The sequence below is a fragment of the Microtus pennsylvanicus genome, chromosome 2 (genome assembly GCF_037038515.1).
Source record: "Microtus pennsylvanicus isolate mMicPen1 chromosome 2, mMicPen1.hap1, whole genome shotgun sequence".
Taxonomy (NCBI): domain Eukaryota; kingdom Metazoa; phylum Chordata; class Mammalia; order Rodentia; family Cricetidae; genus Microtus; species Microtus pennsylvanicus.
Genome location: NC_134580.1, coordinates 29,393,218 through 29,417,282, shown reverse-complemented (window position 1 = coordinate 29,417,282; position 24,065 = coordinate 29,393,218). Strand labels below are relative to the sequence as shown.

The window sequence follows — 24,065 nt, the reverse complement described above, 5'->3', positions numbered from 1 at the left end:
TTTAAAAAGTAGCTTAAATATTTGAATATAACAGTTACTCCTTTTGGTTTTAGTTAAAAGGGGAATACATCTGTCTAAAGCCCCGATGTAATTACTGCTTGAATAACTATGACAGAAATGAAGAAGAAAAGGGGATTTGTTTGTTTAAGACAGGGTCTTGCTGTATACTATTTCAGGCTGGCCTTGAATCATTATATAGCCAGGCTAGCCCTAAGTTCACAGCAGTCCTGCTGCCAGAGTCCCTAATCTTGGGGTTATAGGCATGAGCTGCCGTTGCTACACTATGTTTCATTTTTTTGTCTGTTTGTTTGTACGGTGGTCTTTGCTGTGTTTATAAGCTGGCCTTGAACTCCTGGAGCCAATCATCCTCCTGCCTCAGCCTCTCAGGTAGCTGACTACATATGTGCACCACTACATCTTGACAAGAGGAACTCTTGAAATAAAGGGATTTTTTATTATTATCCTTTAGGGCATGATGCTGTCCACTTGGAGGCAGTTTAAAATACCTGCAGTTTAAGGGTTGAGTTTTACATTTTTTTCTCCTCAACTTTTTCTCTCATAAAGAAAATAAATATTAAACAAAAGAAACTATAAGAGAAACAAACTGTGAAGATAAATGTTGAATGATAAATTAGCACTAATTTTGAATCAACTTTAACCATAATGGATTGGGGAGCCAGAGATATGGTTCAGTAGGTGAAAGTGCTTGCTTCTCAGTCGTGAGAACCAGAGTTTAGAACCTACACCCATGAAATCAGCTAGACATCTCACAAACTCCTATAATTTAGCTTTACCAGTGCTCTCTTCTGACTTCCACATTTATGTATATGCACTGACACGGATCTTTGAGTATACTTTCACAGACACACACACTCACAGGTGGATGAGTGGATGGATGGATGGATGGATAGATGGATGGATGGATGGATGGATGGATGGATGGGTAGATAATTAGGTATACACACTGACATGGATCTTTGAATATACTCTCTCTCACACACACACATGCACACTCACACACACTCACGGATGGATGGATGGATGGATGGATGGATGGATGGATGGATGGATGGATAAGTAGGTAGATTATTAGATATACATACTGACATAGATCTCTGCGTATACTTTCACAGACACACACACTCTCACAGATGGATGGATAGGTAGGTAGGTAGATTATTAGGTATACACACTGACATGGATCTTTGGGTATACTCTTACAGACACACACTCACTCTCATGGATGGATAGACAGGCGGGCAGGTGAGTAAGTAAGTAGATCTAAAAATGAATTGGACCAGCAAGATAGCCCTGAGCGAACAGTTCTTGCCTCTCAAGCCCGGCAGTCCTTGACCCTCAGAACCCATGTAAAGATGGAAGAAGAACCGACGTCACAGGACTGTCCTCGCACCTGCACCACCCAGCAGCATATACATACAGCAACGATAATTAACCAACATTTAAAAACTAACAAATGGGGGCTAGAGAGATGACTCGGCAGTTCAGAGCACTGGCTGTTTTTCTGAAAGGACTCAGTTCAGTTGTTAGCACCCACATGGTAGCTCAGAAAAATAATTGTCTTGAAGAACCGAGGTAGTGCCTTGGGATTGCAACTGCTAGCACATGCAAAGAAGGAACTGGCTTCAACTCCCAGGACAGCAAAATAGTTACTTTGTTGTTGTTGCTTTTGTTTGTTTGTCTTTAGACTTTTTGAGCAGGGTCTCATTTAGCCTTGGCTGACCTGGAACTGGCTATATAGATTAGGCTTTCCTTGAACTCAGAGATCCACCGCCTCTGCCTCCTGAGTGCCAAGATTTAAGGCGCGGCTCACCCTGCCCAGCCCCGTGTATGGTCATAGCATACAGTTTCTTCTGATTCTTCTGTGTTGTGTGTAGCTGCTGATAGGGTTAATACAGTGATGCATAGTTACAACAATGCAGCACTAGGACTTTTATAGCCAGTGCTTTCCCTGTGTGGAGCTCAGAGCAGTGCAGCCTAGGAGACGCTGTACTGCTGACTGTATCTCTAGCCCCTTGCAGATATTTAGTATGCCTAATTTAATCTATCAGTTTCTATTTACTGAAATTTTGATGTTTTTCCTGGTTTCCTCAGTTATAAAAAAAAAAATGTTTCAGTGACATAGTTTCTCCCTTTCCCTGAAATTTCTGAGTTAATCAGCACACAGCTGAAGCACTGGGTTAGAGAATGTTTTCAGATAAAGCTCTCAATTTAAAAGAGTCACCATGACACGGAAGCATGAGGTAATTTACAGAGTGTACTATGGACTCATCCTTTCATTTTCAATGTCTCTCCTTAGAAATGGCTCACCAAACCACCAGCCAGAGCCACCTCCTCCAGTCACTGACGTAAGTCTAAAGCAATGTCAGTTATCGTAATGTGCAGTGCTGTTGTGACTGTGATTGCCAGATGCCAGTGGGCTAGCCGGCTAGAGACTGTTACTCACCCACGCTTATCGAAGTTCAGCCAACTGGAAATTATCCTAGGGACCGGAAACAAAATAAATGCAAGCAGGACCTTGAAAGCTGTTGTGTTTGTTTGCTTGTTCTTAGCCAGACTTTGACTGTACATCACAGGCTGTCCTTGAACTCACTATGCAGCCTGGACTGGCTTAGGATGCATAGTGGTCATCCTGCCTCAGCCTTGCAAGTGCTGGGATTACAGGTGTACACTGTCCCAGATGGCTGCTTTTCCTTCTCTTCTTATGGATCTCATTGTGTTGCCCAGGCTGGTCTAGTGTGAGCTGTAGGCTCATGTGATTTCCCATGTAGCTGCCACTACAGGATCCCTTGACTGTGAAGATCTTATAGTTTGATAGTGAAATATCTCTGTCGTGGTTAGAGAAGACCCTACATGATAGAAACAGTTTCCAGACACTACCTGTGTGGTTGTAGGGTGCAGAAGTGATTGGTTTTTTTATCTAATGAGGTATCAGGTGAACTATTCAGATACAAACGAATGCATTCTCTTTCAGAACCTCTTGCCAACAACCACGCCTCAGGAAGCCCAACAGTGGTTGCATCGAAACCGGTTTTCCACATTCACCAGGCTCTTCACCAACTTCTCAGGTTAGATTAGTTTTTCCTTTTGCCTTCTCCAGCATGGGGTACTCATGTGCATCATAGGGCCTTTTGGTGTCCACATGGTGTGTAGCGGTGTCTCAGTCTGTTTTTTCTGATAAAATGAATTTCATCAAACACTTTGAATTGGCTGCAATTGTACTGTGAGACTCTTAAAAAGAAGCAGCTTCGGGGCTGGAGAGATGACACAGTGGTTAAGAACCCTGGCTGCTCTTTCAGAGGACTTGGGTTCAATTCCCAGCACCCACATGGCAGTTCACAACTGTCTGTAGTTCCGGGGGACCAGGCACCCATACACAGACTTAAAATGCAGGCAAAACACCAATGCACATAAAAATAAATAATTAAAAAAATAAGCAGCTTTCAGTTTGAACTCATTTAAACCATAAAATGTTTATATAGCACTTTTTAAATGTGTATTCCGTGTAATACCTTCTCAAGGGGCCTCTCTGCACATCTGTGTAGGAACATATAGTTGGTAAGATGTACTGATGAGAGTACTCTTTCATCATCTGTGTAAAAGAAAAATCCAAATGGAACCTACTAGATGAATACTAACGCAGCAGTGTGCGAGGTGTCGCTGGAAGGGGCGGGTCTGAGTCTGTCTTACTGTGGAAGGTGTTTCCAACAGAAAAAGCAACAGGCCCGTTCAGCACCCTGTCTGGTCAAAGCGTAGGGTTAAGTGGAAAAGTTAATTGGATGAGAATTAAGAGAGAAGATGAGGCAGAGGCCAGGTCACAAGGGCTTTGTCCACTGCAGAAGACTAACGGACTGCTGATGAGGTGTCCTCAAAGTAGAGCCCACTTTAAAAGTCACTTACGAAAGTAATTTTTGCCTTTATTATTAACCTTTTTGTCCCGTATTTATTCCAGGGGCAGATTTATTGAAACTAACTAGAGATGATGTGATCCAAATCTGCGGCCCTGCAGATGGAATCAGACTTTTTAATGCATTAAAAGGCCGGTATGTGTTCTAAGATACCAGTGGTTAAGATACCAGTCAGATTGGATTTCAGATGAATCTACATTCTGGAATTTTGCACAATATTCTACACAGATAAATATGTCTTGTCAAAACTTAAAAAAAAAAGAAAAAACAGGTTCTAGCCGGGCGGTGGTGCACACGCCTTTATTCTCAGCACTCAGGAGGCAGAGGCAGGCAGATCTCTGTGAGTTTGAGACTACTCTGGTCTACAAGAGCTAGTTCCAGGACAGCTCCAAAGCTACAGAGAAACCCTGTCTCGAAAATTCTAGTCTTGGTCCAGTGAATTCCGTAGGTAAAGAGGTCAAGGCACGTGGAGGAGGTGCTCGTTCTCAGTTGTCCTTTGACCTCCACCCTCCACATGTACTCTGAGATGTGCCCCACTACAAACACAGACACACACTTGCACACAGCATGTGTGCATGCTAAAGAAATGTTTTATTTCTTTTAAAAGAAAAAAAACTTTATTAAAAAATCCCATTATGTACCAAGTAAACATAAATGTAGAATATCATTTCTTAAATTTGATTCAAATAACTCCTTGTGATAGGCAGTTCTCAGAGTAAATAGTGTCGTTATCAGAAGACAGGTACTGTTGCAGGCTCTGGAGGTACACTGTGGACAATGTGCCCATAAAGAAAAGCAGTAGGTGTTTTAGGTAGTGCTAAGAGCTTTGAAAGAACACAGACAAACTACGCGTAGCTCAGCTTGTAGTTCCAGTTCCTCGGAGGGTGAGGCAGGAAGACCAAGAGTTTAAGGCCATCCTTAACTTTGTAGCAGCTTCAAGTTACCTTGGACTATCAGAGACCATGTCTCAACAAAACGAACAAAATAAAGCAAGTTTGTGGTCTATAGAATACCCTGATGTAGTTAGAAAGGATACTCTGTGGAGAGTGTGTGTGCTATGTAGTGTGAGACCTTGTCTCAAAAGAAAAAAGGGTCATCTTAATCCTTTTTGAGATGGGGGGGTTTTTTTTGTTCGTTTGGGGTTTTTTTGTTGTTGTTTTTGTTGTTTGTTCTTTGTTCTTCAAGACAGGGTTTCTCTTGGCTTTGGAACCTGTCCTGGAACTAGCTCTTGTAGACCAAGCTGGCCTCGAACTCACAGAGATCCGCCTGTCTCTGCCTCCCAAGTGCTGAGATTAAAGGCGTGCGCCACCACCGCCCGGCCCTATTTTTTTTTTTTCGTTTTTAAATGTTTCTTATTTTTTATTTTTTGAATTTGCTGTGTAGCCTAGTTAGCCTTGGACTCAGAGCTTCCAGTTCCAACCACTTAAGTGCTGGGATTACAGGCATGTAGTATCATGTTTGGCTTAGTAATAATAATTGATAGGGGGAAAATTAGATCAGTGACAACAGAATTGAATCACTGAATAATTAATTATTAAGAGTTTGTATCTCCATACCTCATAGACATAATACATTGAACTGACTGTAGTCTCGGAAATCTTGTTTTTGAGACACAGTCTCATGGCTCAGGTTGGTCTCAACCTCTGTATGTACCTGAGGATAAAGCTTTGAGTTCCTGGTCTTCCTTTATTTCCTGATGCTGAAGTTACAGGAGTGTGCTGCCACCCTGGCAGTATTGGAAAACGTAAAGGAAAGTGTGTTAGTCAGGGTTTCTGTTGCTGTGAGGAGACACCATGACTATGGCAACTTTTATAAAGGAAAAACATTTATTTGGGGTGGCTTACAGTTGAGAGGTTCAGTCCATTATCATTATCATCTCAGGGAATATGATGTGTTCAGGCAGACATGATGCTGGAGTAGTAACTGAGAGTCTTACATTTCATCTTGCAGGCAACAGGAAATGGTCTCAGTGTCACATTGAGTGAAGCTTGAACAAGAGACCTCAAAGCCCACCCCTACACTGACACACTTCCTCTAACAAGGCCACACCTGATAGTGCCAGTCCCTTTGGGGGCCATTTTTCTTTTAAACCACCACAGAAGGAGATAAAAATTCAAGGATTAAGGGCAAGAGAGATGGTTCAGAGTTCAGCGTGTTTCCCGCTCTTCTAGAGAACCTGTGTGTGGTTCTCAGCACCCACATTAGGTGGTTCACAATTACCTGGAACTCCAGCTCCAGGAGATCTGAAGCTCTCTTCTGGCCTCTGTGGGCGCGCGCACACACACACACACACACACACACACACACACACACACACACACACAACTTTTTTAATTCAAGCATGAAGTTGGAGAGATGGCCTAGTGGTCAGAAATTCAAGGATTGGTGACCCAAGGAAAGAAGATTTTTCAAAGACTGGGGCTGTAGCTCAGTGGAAAATCCTTTGCCTCACATGTACAAAGCCCTGGGTTCAATATGATAGGTAATAGAATTGAGAATTTAAAAGTTAGTAACAGAGCCTTTATTTTTAAGGGTGTTATCTAAGAAGTGTTTAGAAATGGAAAAGAACGAGGTGACCAGATGAAGAAGTGCTGAGAGTAAGTGGGAGGGAGAGAGGCTGCTCGGCAGGCGCTAGGGAGATGAGATCATCTACTTTACTGTGCAGTGTTCCCCCCTCCCTCTCCCCCTCCCTCTCTCTCTTCCTTCTCTCTCTCCCTCCCTTCCTTTCTCTCCCTCCCTCCCTCTCTCACTCTCCCCTCCCATATGAAGGTCATATGAAGATCAAAGGACAACTGCAGGAACCAGTTCTGTGCTTCCACCCTGTGGATCTCGGATTAAACTCAAATGATAAGCACCTTTACCAACTGAGCCATCTTGCCGTCATATATTAGTATTTTTAAGTAAAGAGCATATCTAGAACCTGACCCTTACATAAAACGGTGACTCTTACATTTTGAATATTTCTAACCATAACTCCAAAACTCACAAACTCCGTTGACTTTAGGTGCTACATTGTCATGCAAAGAAACAATAGTCAAAGTCAGGGTTTAGTGAAGAAATCTTGGGAGAATGAGGAGCCTGAATTACCCGGTCTAAGCTAACATTAATATTCTCTTCCTACTACTCCTCTTCTACCCTTCCCCTTTCAATGCTGAGAGCAGAGCCCAGGGCCTTAAGCATGCCAGGCCAACAGTCTACTACTGAGCTGCAGTTCTAGCCCCAAGTCTAACTTTTGAGGGAAAGCAGAATTTAGAAGCTTAAATGGTGCCTCTTGTTGGAACCAATCATCTTAAATAACAAAGCCCACCACTGGCAGATAACGAAACAAATAGCTCTAATAGAGTTCCTCTCTGCTCTGCTCAGTGATGTAGGGACTCAAATCCTACCTGTAGGCGTGCCTACAATGGGAAGGCTGTGTAAAGCCGACAGTCCTTTTCTTCCCCTCACAGGATGGTGCGTCCACGGCTAACCATCTATGTCTGTCAGGAATCATTGCAGTTGAGGGAGCAGCAGCAGCCACCACAACAGAAGCAGGAAGATGGAGATTCCAATGGTACTTTCTTCGGTAGGTTGTTCTAGGCAGACCAACACAGGAAGAAAGAAGTGATGACTCATGGACAGGTGTAATGGAGTTTAGACCAGTTCAGCATTAGAGTTCTGGAAGTAATGGCAATTGCCCACATTTATTGAGCTCATGATCTATGCCAGGTACTTTTTATATGCTTATATAGTGATATTTTATTTGAATTTTATTAAATAAAACTTGCCTGAAGACCAGAGAACAAAACTAGCTACACTAGTCAGCCATACAGGCCAGGGAATGGTGGCACAAACCTTTAATCCCAGAACTCAAGGCCACCCTGAGCTAAAGGAGAGTGAATCAGTCTAATAGAGAAACAGAGGTCACGCCTTTGATCCCAGTACTAGAGGAATATGAGTTCAGTGCAGTGCAGTCTGAGGATTCATGGAGACCTTTCGGTCTGCAGAGTTGGTAAAGGTGAAAGCTCTCTCTAGTGGTTGGCTGCTTTGCTTTTCTGGTCTTCAGCTTGAACCCCAATATCTGTCTCTGGGCTTTTTTGTTTGTTTTTTGAGACAGTGTTTCTCTGTGTGGCCCTGGTGTCTTGGAATTCACTCTGTAGACCAGGCAGGCCTCAAACTCCCCGAGATCCACGAACCTCTGCTTCCCGAGTGCTGAGATTAAAGTTGTGCGCCACCACCTGGCTATGCTTGAATTGTTAAAACTAGTAATGTCCATTGTGCTGTAGGTTTTCTCTCCTCCAGTCTTTAGAAAAAGGAAAGGACTAGATTTTTGAGTAACTTCTCCTAGTTCACATTGAAAAAGGGCAGCGGAGGCAGGGTCTGCAGGCCAGCTGTGTGATGTGTGGGTCTCCACAGGAGCAGTTACCTGCAGGTGCAGACGGCCTTCCCACTGACTGCTGTGCTTTCTTTTGCAGTGTACCATGCTATCTATCTAGAAGAACTGACAGCTGTTGAATTAACAGAAAAAATTGCTCAACTTTTTAGTATTTCTCCTCACCAGATCAGCCAGATTTACAAGCAAGGGCCAACAGGAATCCATGTGCTCATCAGTGATGAGGTCAGTTTCTCGGTCCTGTTGAATTACCTACCATACCCTAGTTTGTGACGGCACCAAGACCAAGAGTGCTCTGCCAGGGTTGGACTCTGTTTTCTACTGAAAGGTTTAGCTTTTTAATTTTAATTCTTTTAAAAATTTTAACAGACGTGGTCTTGCAATTTTGGCCCGACAGACCCTGAACTTCTGGGTTCACATGATCCTCCTGCCTAGGCATCCTTGGTTTCTGGGACTATTAGTATGAACCATTGTGTCTGCCTTAGATTTTGTTGTTTGTTTACCTCTTAATTTTTAAAAAATTATGTATAAAGTTGGGGGTGGTGATGCACCCCTGTAGCCCCATCATGAAGAGAAGTAGAGGCAAGAAAATCATGAATACAAGTTCATCTCTATGTAGTAAGTTCAAGGCCCACCTGGCGTACATGAGATGGTGACTCCCCCTCCCTCCTCAAAAAAAGACAAAACCAAAATCTGGTGAGGGAGAGGTGGCTCAGCAGGTGTAAGTACTTGCTGCACAAGTGTGAGGATAAGAGCAGATCCCAGCACCATGTTTTGGTTTTGCTTTTTTTAAAGATAGCTGTGCTCATCCTCCATGCGCCTATAACCCTAGCACAGGAGGCTCACTGGAGCCTAGGCTCTGCCAGCCCGGCTGATGGGACTAGATGGACGAGTGAGCTCCAGGTTCCGGGAGATTCCCTTAGGAAAACGAGATGGGCAGTGATATTGGAGTTTGGCCTCTGTGTGTCATTATATAGTCATACACGTGTGCATATATCTCATATATACACCATACATACATATATACCTCATACACATGTATATGTGCATGCTGGCGCGCATGCGCGTACACACACACAAAACTATGTATCCTTTGCACAGTGAACAATTATAAGTTTTCTCACTTGAGTAAGAAATGTCATTCCTAGACACACACACACACCCCATTTTAAAATTGGGTTAGGGAGATGGCTCAGTTGGTAAAGAGGTTGCTGAACAGATGTCAGGACCTGAATCGGGACACCCCCCCCCCCACTACCCATGTAAAGCCAGTCATGAGCTCCAGGACCTGCTGGTTTACTGGCACGTGCCACATGCTTTATGTGGGTTCTAGGAGTTCAAACTCAGGTCCTTACTTACAGGCCACAGCAAGCATGTTACCACTGATTTAACCGTTGCTCCTGCCCCTTGATAGCCTTAAACCCCTTAATAGCCAAGGATTAAACTTCCAATCCTCCCACCTCTGCTTCCCCGTTGCTGGGATTATAAATATGTGCTAGCCTGACTTCCACAGAGTTGTTTTTGTTTTGTTTTTAAATGGTGTATGTGTGTGGTCAGAGGAGGGTGTCCAATCCTCTGGAGCTGCTGTTAGAGGTGGTTGTGAGCTGCCTAATGGTGGTAGGAACTAAACCCAGGTCCTCTGGAAAAACAACAAGTAGGTATTTCTAAAATATCAAGTTAAAGGGTTGAAGTATATATACAGAGGTAAACATGCTTAGCATGTACAAGGCATGGAATTTAATCCTTAAAACCTCAAAAGAGGAGAAGAAAAAAAACTATACATGCATCTCTTGTGGGGGTGTGGTTAGTTTCTGTTTTGATTTTTTTAAGATGGAATCTCATATATGACAAGCTGGCTTCAAACTCACCATATACTTAAGAATGATCTTGAAGCCAGGCGGTGGTGGCGCACACCTTTAACCCCAGCACATGGGAGGCAGAAATAGGCAAATTTCTATGAGTTCAAGGCCTGCCTGGTCTACAAGAGCTAGTTTCAGGACAGGCTCTAAAGCTTTTCCCTGTTTCAAAAAGGAAAAAGCAAAACAAAACAAAAAAGAATGATCTTGAATTCCTGCCTCCGTGTTGCAAATGCTGTGATTACAGCATGCACTAGCATGCTCAGCTGTGCAGTGCTGAGGTCAAACCTAGTGCTTCATGCATGCCAGACCATTTCTGTACCAGCTAGGCCTCTTCCCAGCCCTAGCATCCATCTATTAGAGATACTGAAGAAATCACCGATTCCCTTTGCCCATGCTATACCTGCTTAATTACTCTGTAGCTGAGTGCTGCCCCCGGGTTGTGAAAATGGCACGGAATTCAGCATCAGTTCTGTCCTACTTTCCGCTCTGGACAGAAGCCCTGTGAACTTGATTTTCCTAATTGAGAGATAGGGATGGATAGTGCATTGGACTTTTAGAGGCAGGAAATGGATGGGGTTTGCTAGAACAGAATCACTGAATTTGTTTTATTTTTTAATTTCTTAGTTATGTACCAAAAATTATATAATAATATTTCTTTAACATCATCCATCTTTTTGTTTTGTTTTGGTTTAGTTTTAGTTTTTGCTTTTTCAAGACAGGGTTTCTCTGCATAACAGCCCTGGAACTAGCTCTGTAGGCTAGGCTGCCTTTGAACTCACAGATCCGCCTGCCTCTGCCTCCCGAGTGCTGGGATTAAAGGTGTGCACCACCACTGCCTGACTCAAGCCATCCATCTTTTGACAATTGTCGGGGTCACTCAAGTTGGACACCGACACTCACATGTGGAGGAAGGTATATGGAAGTTGGAGATTTGAAAGTTGGGTCCCCTATATGAGCCTGTTAATATCCTTGTACCTCTTACAAAGTCTTGGGGTTCACGTTACAAACCATTGTTCTAGATGGCCTCCAGGAGGAACTTATCAAAACCCAGCTTTTGGGGGCTGGAGAGATGGCTCAGTGGTTAAGAGCATTGCCTGCTCTTCCAAAGGTCCTGAGTTCAATTCCCGGCAACCACATGGTGGCTCACAACCATCTGTAATGAGGTCTGGTGCCTTCTTCTGGCCTGCAGACAAACATGCAGACAGAATATTGTATACATAATAAATAAACATTTAAAAAAAAACAAAAAAAAACCCAGCTTTTATGACAAGGTCTTACACCCTAGAGCTCTCAGCAGCTGTGGTTTCCTGCATAAAGCTGGGCCTGGACACATTTTGTCATGGAGTTAGGAGCCTCTCTTGTAAACGAACCCTGTGATAGGATCACAGAAATTGTAAAGGAGTGTTTTAACCTTTAATCCCAGTTCTCTGGAGATAAAGGCATGAGGATCCCTAAGTGAGGCCAGCCTGGTCTACAGAGTGAGTTACACAGAGAAACTCTGTCTCAGGGGAGAAAAATTAAATGAAAAGAAAGGAGTGTCTTTGTCGTTGTCTTTTGAAATGCTGGAGTTGAGCCTAGAGGCCAGGACAGGCATGGTAGACAAACATGGTAGGACTGGAGTCTGCCCTCTTTTGCTTTTTGAGACAGTTTCACTCTATAGTTCAAACAGCTCTGGATTTGTGATTCTCCTGTAGAAAGGGTTCATTTTCAGCTCCTGGAAACTGCTGACCTCATTGCATCATCGGAGCTCCCTGGACACTGAACGTCTAGAGAAAAGGTGTCTGTAGTCGTAGCTCAGCGCGGGAGCAGGGCTGCGGGCAGCAGTACCGCTTGAGGGGCCACTTCACTCTCCATCAAAGGTGGAGTCTAGACAGAGGCTGGAGAGGGGGGTCAGTGGTTTAGAGCTTTCGTTGCTCTGTGAGAGAATGTAAGTTCAGTTCTGGGCACTCAGATGTTGGCTCACAACCTACTGCTACTCCACTTCCAAGGGATCTGATACCTGCTTCTGACCTCTGCAGGGGTCAGGCATGCATGTGGTTCACAGACAAAGATACAGGAAAAATGATCAGCCATGTAAAATAAATAATTCTTTCGAAAAAAAGGAACCTGGCTCCTTTGGTCATGCTCCCCAAACCCTTCTGAGGTGTCCACGGTCGGCTGATAGAGCTTGCTTAAGCAGCTGCTGCTCTGGAGTGCTTAAAGGATGCTCTTCGCCTTTCTTCAGGGCTGTGGGACAGAAAGTGGTCTGACTTTAGGTGGAAGTTAAGTACATTTACCTCCTACCATGACTTGTTCAGCACCACATTTTCCAAATGCTTTGTTTCTTTTGCTGTTGATTTTGGAGGAAGGCTCAGGTAAAGCTATTTTAGCTTAAAAATAGACTAGTTTGTAAAGTTATGATTTATTTTGAAAAATTTTTGAATTGATTTTAGGTGTTGCCAATACCTTCCAAAGTAAATGATATTAAGGCAGTATTCAGAGTTAGTTGTTCTTTAATTTGAAGCTTGCTGACTAATGGATATCTTTAAGCTAACTAGAGCTGCAGTGTTATTCTTACACTGTTCAAAAGCTTAGTTATAAACATAAAATTTTACACTATTCAGAAGAAACAAAAGAGCTTAATTTCTGCTTCAGGACAATGTCATGAAAAGAAACACTGCAATGATCAGCAAATCTTGCTGCTTTTTTCAGATGATACAGAACTTTCAGGAAGAAGCCTGCTTTATCCTGGACACAATGAAAGGTAATGAAATACTAAAACATGCTTTAACACTTATTGTCTGTTCACGTGTGTGTGAGATGGGTTATCATATGCCATGGCACACAGATCATATGACAACCTATAGAGGTTGGTTCTGTCATTCCACCTTGTGGGTTCTAGGAACCAAACTCAGATCATTAGATTTGGCAGCAAGTACCGTAACCCCACTGAACCTTATTGTCAGCCCAAAATAAATATAAGAGAGTGAGTACATGCATCTGGGTGCGCATGCATGTGCTGAGCCAGAGGACGGTCTCGGATAGTGTTACTTAGGCACTAGCTACCTTTTTTAAATTTATGTTTTCTATTTTAATACAAATCTATTAGAATTATATTTCAAGTTTTATTTTTACATGTGTACCTGTTTTGCCTGCATGTATATCTGTGCACCACATGTGTGCAGTGTCCTGAGAGGCCAGAGAAGGGCCTTAGATGCCCTGGACGAGAGTTACAAATGTGTGAGTTGCTCTATGGGTGCTGGGAATTGAACTGCATTCCTCTAGAAGAGCAGCCAGTGCTTTAAACCACTGAAATATCGCTCTAGCCCGCCTTTAAAAACATTATTTATTTTGTGTATGTGCCTGAGTGTATGTAATGTGCACCATGTGTAAACAGCGGGGCTGTGTTGGTCAGAACTGGAGTTAAGAACTGTTCTGAGCTGCCATATGGGTGCTGGGGACCAAATCCAAGTCAACAAGTGTTCTTAACCACTGAGCTGTCTTTCCAGTTCCATTGGATTTTTATTTTGTTTTTTGCTGGCTTAGAACTTGCCAAGAAGTCTAGACTGACTGCCACTAAAGATGTGTCTCTACCTTCCCAGCACTCCGACTAGATGCACTCAGCACCATCAGGACAGGACAGTTTTTATATTTGTTCTGGGACTCAAGGACAGCTATTCCTTAGCTCCACAGCCCCCTTTGTAAGGAATTGTAAAGGTTTTCCAGACTAGGGTTTTAACTTAGCATACACAAGACCTTGGTATGAATTCTAGTTCCTAAACAAGAAAAAGATCTTTAATATTTTATACCTTTGTGAAATAAAATAGGGAAACTTTTTTATTTTAATGTGGTCTATGAACCGCAGACTAGGAAACTCCTAACTCAGCCTCCCTGGTGCTTGGATTAGAGACATGCACATCGCTCCCGCTCCCGGGTGCGTATTTTCTTCCCTAAGAGGGAGATGGGAAGAGTGTATGCAGAGAAGCTTGGTTATTGTTCTCTCTGTGAAGCGGCTTCCCGACACCACTGAGGGAAGCATACTTGGCAGCACTACCGTTCTCTTACATCTTCCCTTAGCAAAGGAGGAAATCAAGGTGTGTTGTTTTTATTACACATACTTACTCATTTACGGTAAGGCCCCATCCTGGTAAGCCCAGTATAAGTAGAAAATGCTGAAAATCAGTAATGCTTAATGCCAGCACTCAGGAGAAAAGGCAGTGCAATCTTGGTGTTTGAGGTTAGCCCCATCTACATAGTTAGTTCCAGGACAGCCAAGGCTACGTAGAAAGACCCTGTCACACCCCCCCCCCCAAAAAAAGAGTACTTAAAAGCCAGATGTAGTGACACAGACCTGAAATCCCAGCACTTAGGGGGTAGAGACAAAAAAATTAGGAGTTCAGCATTATTCTCTGTGTAGTGAGTTTGAAACAAGCCTGGACTATGTAAGATCCTCTCTCAGAAACAAATAAGCAGGGCCTGAAGAGGTGGCTCAGAGGTTCAGAGTGTTTACTGCTCTTGGGGAAGACCCAGGTTTGGTTCCCAGCACACATACTATGTGGATAATAATTGCCTATGGCTACAGTTCAAGGGGGTCCAACACTCTCTGGCCTTAGAGGGCACTTCAGGTATACATGTGATACACATACATGCATGTAGGCAACACATGCACACACAAAATAAAAATAAAAACTTCAAAAATAAAGTAACCCTTTAAAACAAATAAATAAAGCGTATAAGAGCCGTGGGATGGCACCCAACCTGATGACTGGGTTCAGTCTCCAGAACTCACGTAGTGAAAGAGAAGAACCAATCCCACAAATTGTTCTCTGACCTCCAAGTACATGCATGCCATGGCACACGCTCTCCCAAAATAAATAAGTGTAATTATAAATATTTGTAAAGCATTTAATAGGCCTAATCTTTCTAGCATTATTGCTTTGCAACATAGTACATTGTAGAATACCAATATTTCATCTTGGTGAGCGTGTGTCTGATGTAAACTGTTTGTTGCCACTGCATACCGCTGTAAGAGCATCGTTCTGTGTATCTCTGACCACTGCATACCGCTGTAAGAGCATCGTTCTGTGTATCTCTGGCCCAGGAAAAGTGTAAGATTGATATCTTTACTTTACCTGCTCCTGCCTCCTGCAGAGTGGGAACCAAGGTCTGCCACCACACCTGGCCATCCTATTTGACTCTGTATTCTCTCCCACAAGATAGTTTTCTTCCTTCTAAAGGTGGCTAAAGATCACCCCTTCTCGCTAGGCAGTGGTTTGACACACCTTTAATCCCAGCACTCTGGAGGCAGAGGTAGGTGGATCTCGGTGAGTTTGAGGCCAGTCTGGTCTACAGAGTGAGTTCCAGGACTGCCAGGGCTACACAGAGAAACCCTGTCTCAAAAACAAAAAACAAAAAACAAAGAAACAAATAAAACTCACTCCTCTCTCCCATCTTTTTTACAGCAGAAACCAGTGATAGCTATCACATCATTCTGAAGTAGGAGGAGCATTCCACATTTGCTGGCTGCTGCTTCCGTCCTCTTGACGACTGCCCTTTGAAGGGGACATGATCAGACATTGAAGGTCTTCTGGAACCCAGCTTATGTGAATGTTGGGCAGGGGCATGCTGAGTGACCAGGCCCTAAAGTGGAATTCCAGCCCCCTGTATTGGCCCAAGCAGTATGGCACCCTCAGATCCTGCCAGACATGGAGTTGAGCAGCAATCTGCTTAGTTCTGGTCCTTGTTGGATACCAATATCCAACAAGGGTGTAGAGGGCAGGGGAATGGCGTGACGTTTAATGGAAAGAGTTTAATCTTGTGATATAGAGCTCTTGTCATTTTTCTTTTTTTTTTATTTTGTTTTCATTTTGTTTTGTTTTTAGAGACAGGGTTCCTCTGTATAACAGCTCTTTGTCCTGGAACTTTCTCTGTAGACCAAGCTGGCCTCAAACTCACAGAGATCTGCCTGCCTGTGTGTTAAGATTTAAAGGCGTGCATCACCACCTCCCTGCCATTTTTCTAATATAAACGTGAACATGTGTATTCGTGGAACTTAGGTTATCAGTCTCTTTTGTATCGAGCATATATCAGCTCTGCTTTGTTCACGTGTTGTTTGTTTGTTTGTTTTGTGGAGTGGGGGACAGTGGTCCATGTTCTTGTGTCTACTCTCAAATGCTGGGATTATAAGCATTTGCCACCTTCCCTGTTTCTGCAGTGCTGGGCTTGAACCAGAGCCTCACAGTGCTAGGCAAGTACTCCAGCTAAGCTGCAGCAGGCCCTTCCCTTTATGTTAGAACAGAGTCTCGGGATTTATATTTTATTCACCTGCAATACCACAACTGAGGGTGATTTTAGCTAATATTTATTGGGGTGGGCAGAGTGATAAATTCTATAGATGGATGATCTTGTTTTCATCCCCTTCATAAACTCATAATAACTAGGGGAAAAAGTGACCCCTAACTGAAGATGAGGAAATGTGGAAAAGTGGTGGAGCTTGCTGGGGGACAGGCAGCTGGCAGTGACGCTCTTGGGCCCTGTCATCTGATGCCCCATCCCACCAAGTGCGCTCTTTGTTGTCTGTGCTCACCATCATTTTTTACTGGGGCTCTGTGGAAACTGATGATTTAGTCAGTCAAGAAGGGAGGACATCCCTAAGTAATGATAATCAAGACCTGAAAACCAGACAGGTGCCTGTGACCGCGAACCTCAAGCACAGAGCCGGGGGCGGGAGAGGCCAGAGTGTCTCTGACTTCCAGAGCTCCTTGTTCTTGATTGGGATACTCTGTGTGTATATAAATGAGCTATTCCAGCCTCACTTTTTCCTCCCCTGTTTTATTTTGGCATAGTGTTCTTTTATGTAAGCTTTACAAAAAATGCATTGTTTTCCCATTCAAAATCCTGCTGTGTCTATGTTCTGCCTTCTAACTGACCATGTCTTTGTGCATGTGCAGAACTGTAAAGTATTAGGGGTCTTTTTGTTTTGTTTTGTTTTTTGAGACAGGGTTTCTCTGCATAATCCTGGCTGTCCTGAAATTCACTCTGTAGACCAGGCTGGCCTACACAGAGATCCCCCTGCCTCTGCCTCCAGTGCTGAGATTAAAAAGGCATACATCATCACCACCTGGCCACATACAAAGTTTTATCCAGAAATTTCCTCAAATTTTGTTGAGATGAACAAAGATAATGTTAAAAGATTCTGTATTGGATTTGAATTTATGTGTGTATGTTTTTGAAGCATTTGATAAAGATTACATACACACACACACAGTGTTTTGTTGGTGTTCATTAAAATCAACCTGTAATGTGGTCTCTAATTTCTTCTGGTTTGAAACAAGTTTAAAACCTTGAAACCTAAAAATTACTAACACTGATGCAAAACATTGAGGGGACATTTCTAGTTGTGTTATGGGGGGCTGGCTCCCAGTCAATCCCAACCTTGTCAGGATGGTGAGTGGAAGAGCTGAACTAGGTGGTGACTCCAGTGACACACTCGCTATACAGCCCCGGCTGCTCCCGAACCTGTGCCTCAGCCTCACACAAGCTGAGACTAAAGACGCTGACACCATGTCTGAACTTGAACTGGTAACTTAAGGTTCCTTCCAAATTCATGATTCTCATATTTTTGTGAAGTACAGATGATGCAATAATTCTATTAGCAGTAATAATTTATGTGTTCTAATTTTTATTTGAAGTTAGTTTTTATTGGAGTAGTCTTCAAAATTATAGAAGTGGATTTATATACTACTGTAGTTTTAGATTTTATTTTTGGTTTTTTGAGACAGGGTTTCTCTAACTTTGGACTCTTCCCACCGCCCGGTTTGTTTTGTTTCTTGAGACTAAGATAGCCTGGAACTGCGACTGTAGACTTTGAATAGTTTGGAACTTGCATCGACTCTGTCTCTTCTGCCAATATTCTGGGGTTCATCCCCAGTGTCACACCTGGAACAGACCTCTTAAGACCAGAAACTCCCTTGGCTTTTTTAAATCCCCCTTCCAATGGTGTGGGAAGTCTATCTGTCTCTGTGTTGCTTTTCTTGGTTAATGAATAAAGAAACTGCCTTGGCCTGTTTATAGGGCAGAACTTAGGTAGGTGGAGAAAACTAAACTGAATGCTGGGAGAAGGGTGGAGTCAAGAGACACCATGGATGGGCCACCAGAGATATACGTGCTGGAACTTTGCTGGTAGACCATGACCTCGTGATGATATACAGATTAATAGAAATGGGTTAAATTAAGATGTAAGAGTTAGCCAATAAGAAGTTAGAGCTAATGGGCCAAGCAGTGATTTAATTAATGCAATTACTGTGTGGTTATTTTGGTTCTGGGCAGCAGGGACAAACAAGTGTCCCCTCCTACTTTCCAAGGTATTGCTATGCCTTGCTGTGTAACTGTTGATACACACTTGCTTAGTGATAGAACGTTGTGATTACTTACAAAATTACAATATTCCGTTATTGACCTTTTCAGTTAAATGAGAAATTTCAGTTAGCTTTTCCATTGTAAAAGTCATATTTACAATTATTATAAATATGGATAATAAGGTTATAACTTTTTCTTTTCTCCTAGTTCTGCTCTAAAGACTGTGGGTGGTTTTCTCATCTCAACACTCAGGAAACAGAGGCACAAGGCTGCATGATTGGACTGCCTTAACTTTCTTTTATTGCCATGGCAAAACATCATGGCCAGGACAACTTGTAAAAGAAAGTCTTTAATTTGGGGCCTTACTGTTCCAGAGGGTTAAAGTCCATGGCCATCATGGCAGGGAGCGTGGCACAGGCAGGCAGACATGGGGCTGGAACCATAGTTCTGAGCTTTCATCCAATCCCCAAGCAGGAAGCACTGAGAGAGAGCTAACTGGGAATGGTGTAGACTTTTGAAACCTCAAAGTCTGCCCCCAGTGACACAGCTCCTCCAATAAGATCACACCTCCTCATCCTTCCCAAACAGTTCCATTGATTGGGGACTAAACAAACATACATGCCTGTGGAGACCATTCTCATTCAAGTCACAGAGACCTAATCTCAAAATTAAAAAATAAAATAATTAATCATTACAAGAAATTTTTCCTCAACACATTTATGCACATACATAAATCTCAGAGACTCTAATAATCCATGATTTAGCTTTAGTATTTAACATCTTGAAAGTCTTTCTATACTAGAATCGCTAGTTCTATATTATTGTTTTGCAGAGTGACTTCTCCATGCTCCTGAGCACCTACTTCCCAGCTCTGTAATTCACCTCTATTGTTGTGGGTCCCTCTTCTCCTAAGTAAACCGCCTCTAATTCTGAGTGGGATGTTGAGTTTTCTTAGGAGTATATTCAGGATGCCATTTAAGTTAAACACATTTGGAAAGATTTCCTTCATACATGTTTGCACACATCTCAGATATATTCTCAAAGCAAGATTTGATGGTGGCTGGAGGTAAAACAGGAACTCCAGAAAGCTCTGCATCCAGTCCCTGGCACCACCTACAACCAGGCAGACATACTTGTTCTAGTGCTTGGGGATGGAGCCAGAAGGACGAAAGTTGGAATGCAGCCAGTGTTTGAGGTCATTCTGTGCTCCAGTGATGCCCTGCTTTAAAAGGGGGGGGGGGGAATTTTATGTTTATGTGTCTGTGATTATATATTAAAGTTTAAACTTCCCATTCAAATGAGAATGTGAAAAATGAAATCATATACTATTTGACTCAATATTGTCTGTATTTTTCTCTTGAAATAGAATGGGAAGACCTGGCGGTGGTGGTGCACACCTTTAATCCCAGCACTTGGGAGGCAGAGGCAGGCAGATCTCTGAGTTAGAGGCCAGCCTGATCTACTAGAGTTAGTTCCAGGACAGGCTCCAAAGCTACAGAGAAACACTGTCTCAGGAAAAAAAAATAGAATGGGATCCTTTTAGAAATATATGTATAAAAACATAATAGTGAAACAGGACTTACTGGAAAATAAAAGGGAGAAGTGGATCATTTTAGGGCGCTTTGGTTTTTCGAGACAGGGTTTCTCTGTAGCTTTGGAGCCTGTCCTGGAACTACCTCTTGTAGACCAGGCTGGCCTCGAACTCATTATAGGGCTTTTTAAGAGTTGTTAATCACTGTCTTAGTTAGGGTGACCATTGCTATAATAAAACACCATGACCGAAAGCAAGTTGGGGAGGAAAGGGTTTATTTCCCAAATCACTGTTTGTTGTCAAAGGAAATCAGGACAGGAACTCAAACAGGTCAAGAACCTGGAGACAGGAGCTGATGCTGAGGCCATGAAGGGGAACTGCTTATTTATTGGCTTGCTCCCCATGACTTTCTCAGCCTGCTTTTTTTTTTTTTTTTTTTTGGTTTTTTGAGACAGGGTTTCTCTGTGGCTTTGGAGCCTGTCCTGGAACTAGCTCTGTAGACCAGGCTGGTCTCGAACTCACAGAGATCCGCCTGCCTCTGCCTCCCGAGTGCTGGGATTAAAGGCGTGCGCCACCATCGCCCGGCCTCAGCCTGCTTTCTTACAGAACCAAGCACTAAGGGCTGGAAAGTTGGCCCAGCAGCCAAGAGTACGGGCTGCTCTTCCAGAGATCCTGAATTCAATTCCCAGTAACCACATGGTGTCTCACAACCATCTTTAGTGGGATCTGATGCCCTTTTGTGGCATAAAGGTGTACATGCAGAGAGAGAGCTCATATACATAAAATAAATAAACTTTAAAAAAAAATAGAACCCAGAACTACAAGCCCAGGGATGATGGCCCCAACCACAATGGATTGAGCCCTACCCCATAAATCACCAATTAAGAAAATGCCCTGCAGACTTGCCTACAGCTTGATCTTTTTTTTTTAAATATTTATTTATTTATTATGTATACAATGTTCTGTCTGCGTGTATGTCTGCAGGCCAGAAGAGGGCACATTACAGATGGTTGTGAGCCACCATGTGGCTGCTGGGAATCGAACTCAGGACCTTTGGAAAAGCAGGCAATGCTCTTAACCACTGAGCCATCTCTCCAGCCCCTTTTTTTTGGTTTTTCGAGACAGGGTTTCTCTGTGGCTTTGGAACCTTTCCTGGAACTAGCTCTTGTAGACCAGGCTGGCCTCAAAGTCACAAAGATCCGCCTGCCTCCCGAGTGCTGGGATAAAAGGCGTGCGCCACCAGCGCCCAATCTAAAGTATATTTTAAAAAGAGAATGTTCATGTAAATGATTAAGAAACCATTTATCTGGGCATGGTGGCACACATCTCTCCTCTTACAGCAAGCACTTCACTGACAGCTATCTCCCCGGCCTTCCTTTCCTGTAAATGACTTTTAATTAATTATTAGTTAATTTACGTAGGCTTCTACTATATATTTGTGGCTGACTTGGAACTCATTATGTAGACCAGGCTGACCTCAAACTCTGCCACCCAAGTGCAGGGATTAAAGGCATGAGCTACCATCATCCAGCTGAGATTTTTTTTTAAAGATTCATTTTTATTATTTTTAATTACATATAGTTGTGTGTGTATGTGTGTGTGAGTGTGTGTGTGTGTGAACACACAGGCACACAGTCTCGTGCATGTGGGTATGTGCACAAGAGTGCAGGTGCCTGCAAAGGCCAGGGCATTCAATCCCCTGGAACTGGATGGAGTTTCAGGTGTAAGCCACCATGTGAGTGTTAAGGTAGAGAGGTTTTCATCATGTGTCCTCTGAGTTTCAAGCAGGTAGGTGGATGATCGGTGCTTGCTGTCCTAAAGACACTTTTATGATCTGCTCTTTTCCCTCCTGGGCTGTTGTCCCCTTCCTAGAAAACTTTAAAGTCTCTGATGTCACCTAGGGAAGAAAATCAGAATTCACAGCACTTTTTTTTTTTTGGTTTTTTCGAGACAGGGTTTCTCTGTGGTTTTGGAGCCTGTCCTGGAACTAGCTCTTGTAGACCAGGCTGGTCTCGAACTCACAGAGATCCGCCTGCCTCTGCCTCCCGAGTGCTGGGATTAAAGGTGTGCGCCACCACCGCCCGGCTCACGGCATTTTTTTAAATAGCTTGGTAGCCATTAGAGCTGGATTCATGGTTTCTTGGCTACATGGAGACTGTACTAGGATTTAGAACCACCATACACACCTACAGGCAATTTAATCCCGTCATCCGTCTGTGCTCCTCAACATCAAGGAAACAGATTGTTTTAAAACCCGGTATTGAGAATAAAGTACACTAACAACTCATAAGTCTCATGAAGTCTAGTCAAGTGATGAAAGACTTAAAAAAAAATCAGTAGTGATGCCAGAGAAATAAGAGAAAGAGACCAGGAGAAGCTGTTGTTTCTAATTATGGCTATGATTCCAGCACTCAAGAAGATGAAGCAGGGCCGGGCGGTGGTGACGCACACCTTTAATCTCAGCACTTGGGAGGCAGAGGCAGGCGGATCTCTGTGAGTTTGAGACCAGCCTGGTCTACAAGAGAAATCCTGTCTCGAAAAAGCAAAAAAAAAAAAAAAAAAAAAAAAAAAGATGAAGCAGGATCATTAAGAATTCAAAGCTAGGGGCTGGAGAGTGGTTGGAAGTGCTGGCTGCTCTACCAGAGGACCCGGGTCCAAGTTCCAGCACCCACATGGGAGCTCACAACTGCCTGTAACTCCTATTGCAGGGATTCTGACAACTCTCACAGGCATACTGCTTGTATGGCAGAACACCAGTGTACATAAAATACAAATAAAAACTATTTTTTTTTAAATTTCAAAGCTGAGTTGGTGGTGATGGCAGAGGCAGGTGGATCTCTGCGAGTTCAAGGCCAGCCTGATCTACAGAGCTAGTTCCAGGACAGCCGGGACTGTTAACCCTATCTTAGGGGTAGGGGAGAGAATTCAAAGTCATCTTGAGCTATATAGACCTTATTCGAAACAAAAACGGTGTGTGTATGAGAGAGACCTAATAGGGAGACATTTGAATAGTTACTAAATGAACCTGCATATGATTGGTTGACATAAGACCATTAAGGCAAAAAGCTCAAGGTAGAAGCATGGTTGGTGAATGAGCTACAGGAAAAGCTAATTTGTCGAGGCAAAGAATATAAATGAGGAGAGTAGCAGGAAATAGGATGAGAGATTATCAGACGGGAAACCACAGGATGGACCTAGATCTTGACTTTATAGGTCAACGGAGAAACAGGAGAAGAAAGAAAGGCTATAGGTCATTGACAAGTCCCCCAAATAATTTCTTGATCCTTCCTTATCTTACCCATTTTTTTTTTGTGGTTTTTTTCGAGACAGGGTTTCTCTGTGTTTTTGGAGCCTGTCCTGGAACTAGCTCTTGTAGACCAGGCTGGTCTCAAACTCACAGAGATCCGCCTGCCTCTGCCTCCCGAGTGCTGAGATTAAAGGCGTGTGCCACCACCGCCCGGCTCTATCTTACCCATTTTAAAGATGAGCTACAAAGCTAAGATTATCAGAGATGATAGTAAAAAGGTTTGTTTTGTTTTTTAAAGAACATGGAGAAATCGGCAGAGGGGTGGCGCAAACCTTTAATCCGAGCGCTCAGGAGGGTGGCAGGCGGGTCTCTGTGAGTTTGAGGCCAGCCTGATCTACATAGTGAGTTCCAGGATAGCCAAGGCTACACAGTAAGACCCTGTCTGAAAACAAAAACAAAAAAAAGGTGGGGGTGGGGTATATCAATCCATCATATAGATAGGTCATTTTGTAATTCCTTTGATTAATTTAGACCCGCTGCAGCAAGTCATATGGGGACAGTCCCATGGACAAGGATTACGTTCTTCAGGCATGGGCATGAGGTCATGGCGCGAGGAGAAGGAGGGCTTTATAGGAGAATTTGTTTAGTTAGTGCTGGTGTGTAGCCGAAGGTCGGCAGCCTTCCTTTTCAAAAGGCTACAGCTACCCTGATGCCTTTCTCCAGGGGTCCGATGTGGATGCTCCCTTTGTAGCTGGTTCTAGGGCGGGCTAGGGCTTTGCTAGGGCTTTGCGGT

The 24,065-nt window shown here is 43.3% G+C and overlaps 1 protein-coding gene across 5 annotated transcripts in view; it reads left to right on the top strand.

Annotated features, from left to right (window-relative positions):
* Positions 1–17,396, top strand: part of Tfcp2 (transcription factor CP2) — a 43,053-nt gene extending 25,657 nt beyond the window's left edge. For 4 of the 5 annotated variants that reach the window (XM_075960669.1, XM_075960670.1, XM_075960671.1 and 1 more), the window contains 7 exons: positions 2,318–2,366; positions 2,993–3,086; positions 3,971–4,061; positions 7,376–7,491; positions 8,381–8,523; positions 12,849–12,900; positions 15,599–17,396. In XM_075960669.1, the coding sequence (XP_075816784.1) occupies positions 2,318–2,366; positions 2,993–3,086; positions 3,971–4,061; positions 7,376–7,491; positions 8,381–8,523; positions 12,849–12,900; positions 15,599–15,636 (583 nt within the window). In that variant the 3' untranslated portion in view covers positions 15,637–17,396. The remainder of the gene's footprint in view (positions 1–2,317; positions 2,367–2,992; positions 3,087–3,970; positions 4,062–7,375; positions 7,492–8,380; positions 8,524–12,848; positions 12,901–15,598) is intronic. The other variant, XM_075960672.1, reaches the window with a different exon arrangement.
* The last annotated feature ends 6,669 nt before the right edge of the window (positions 17,397–24,065 follow it).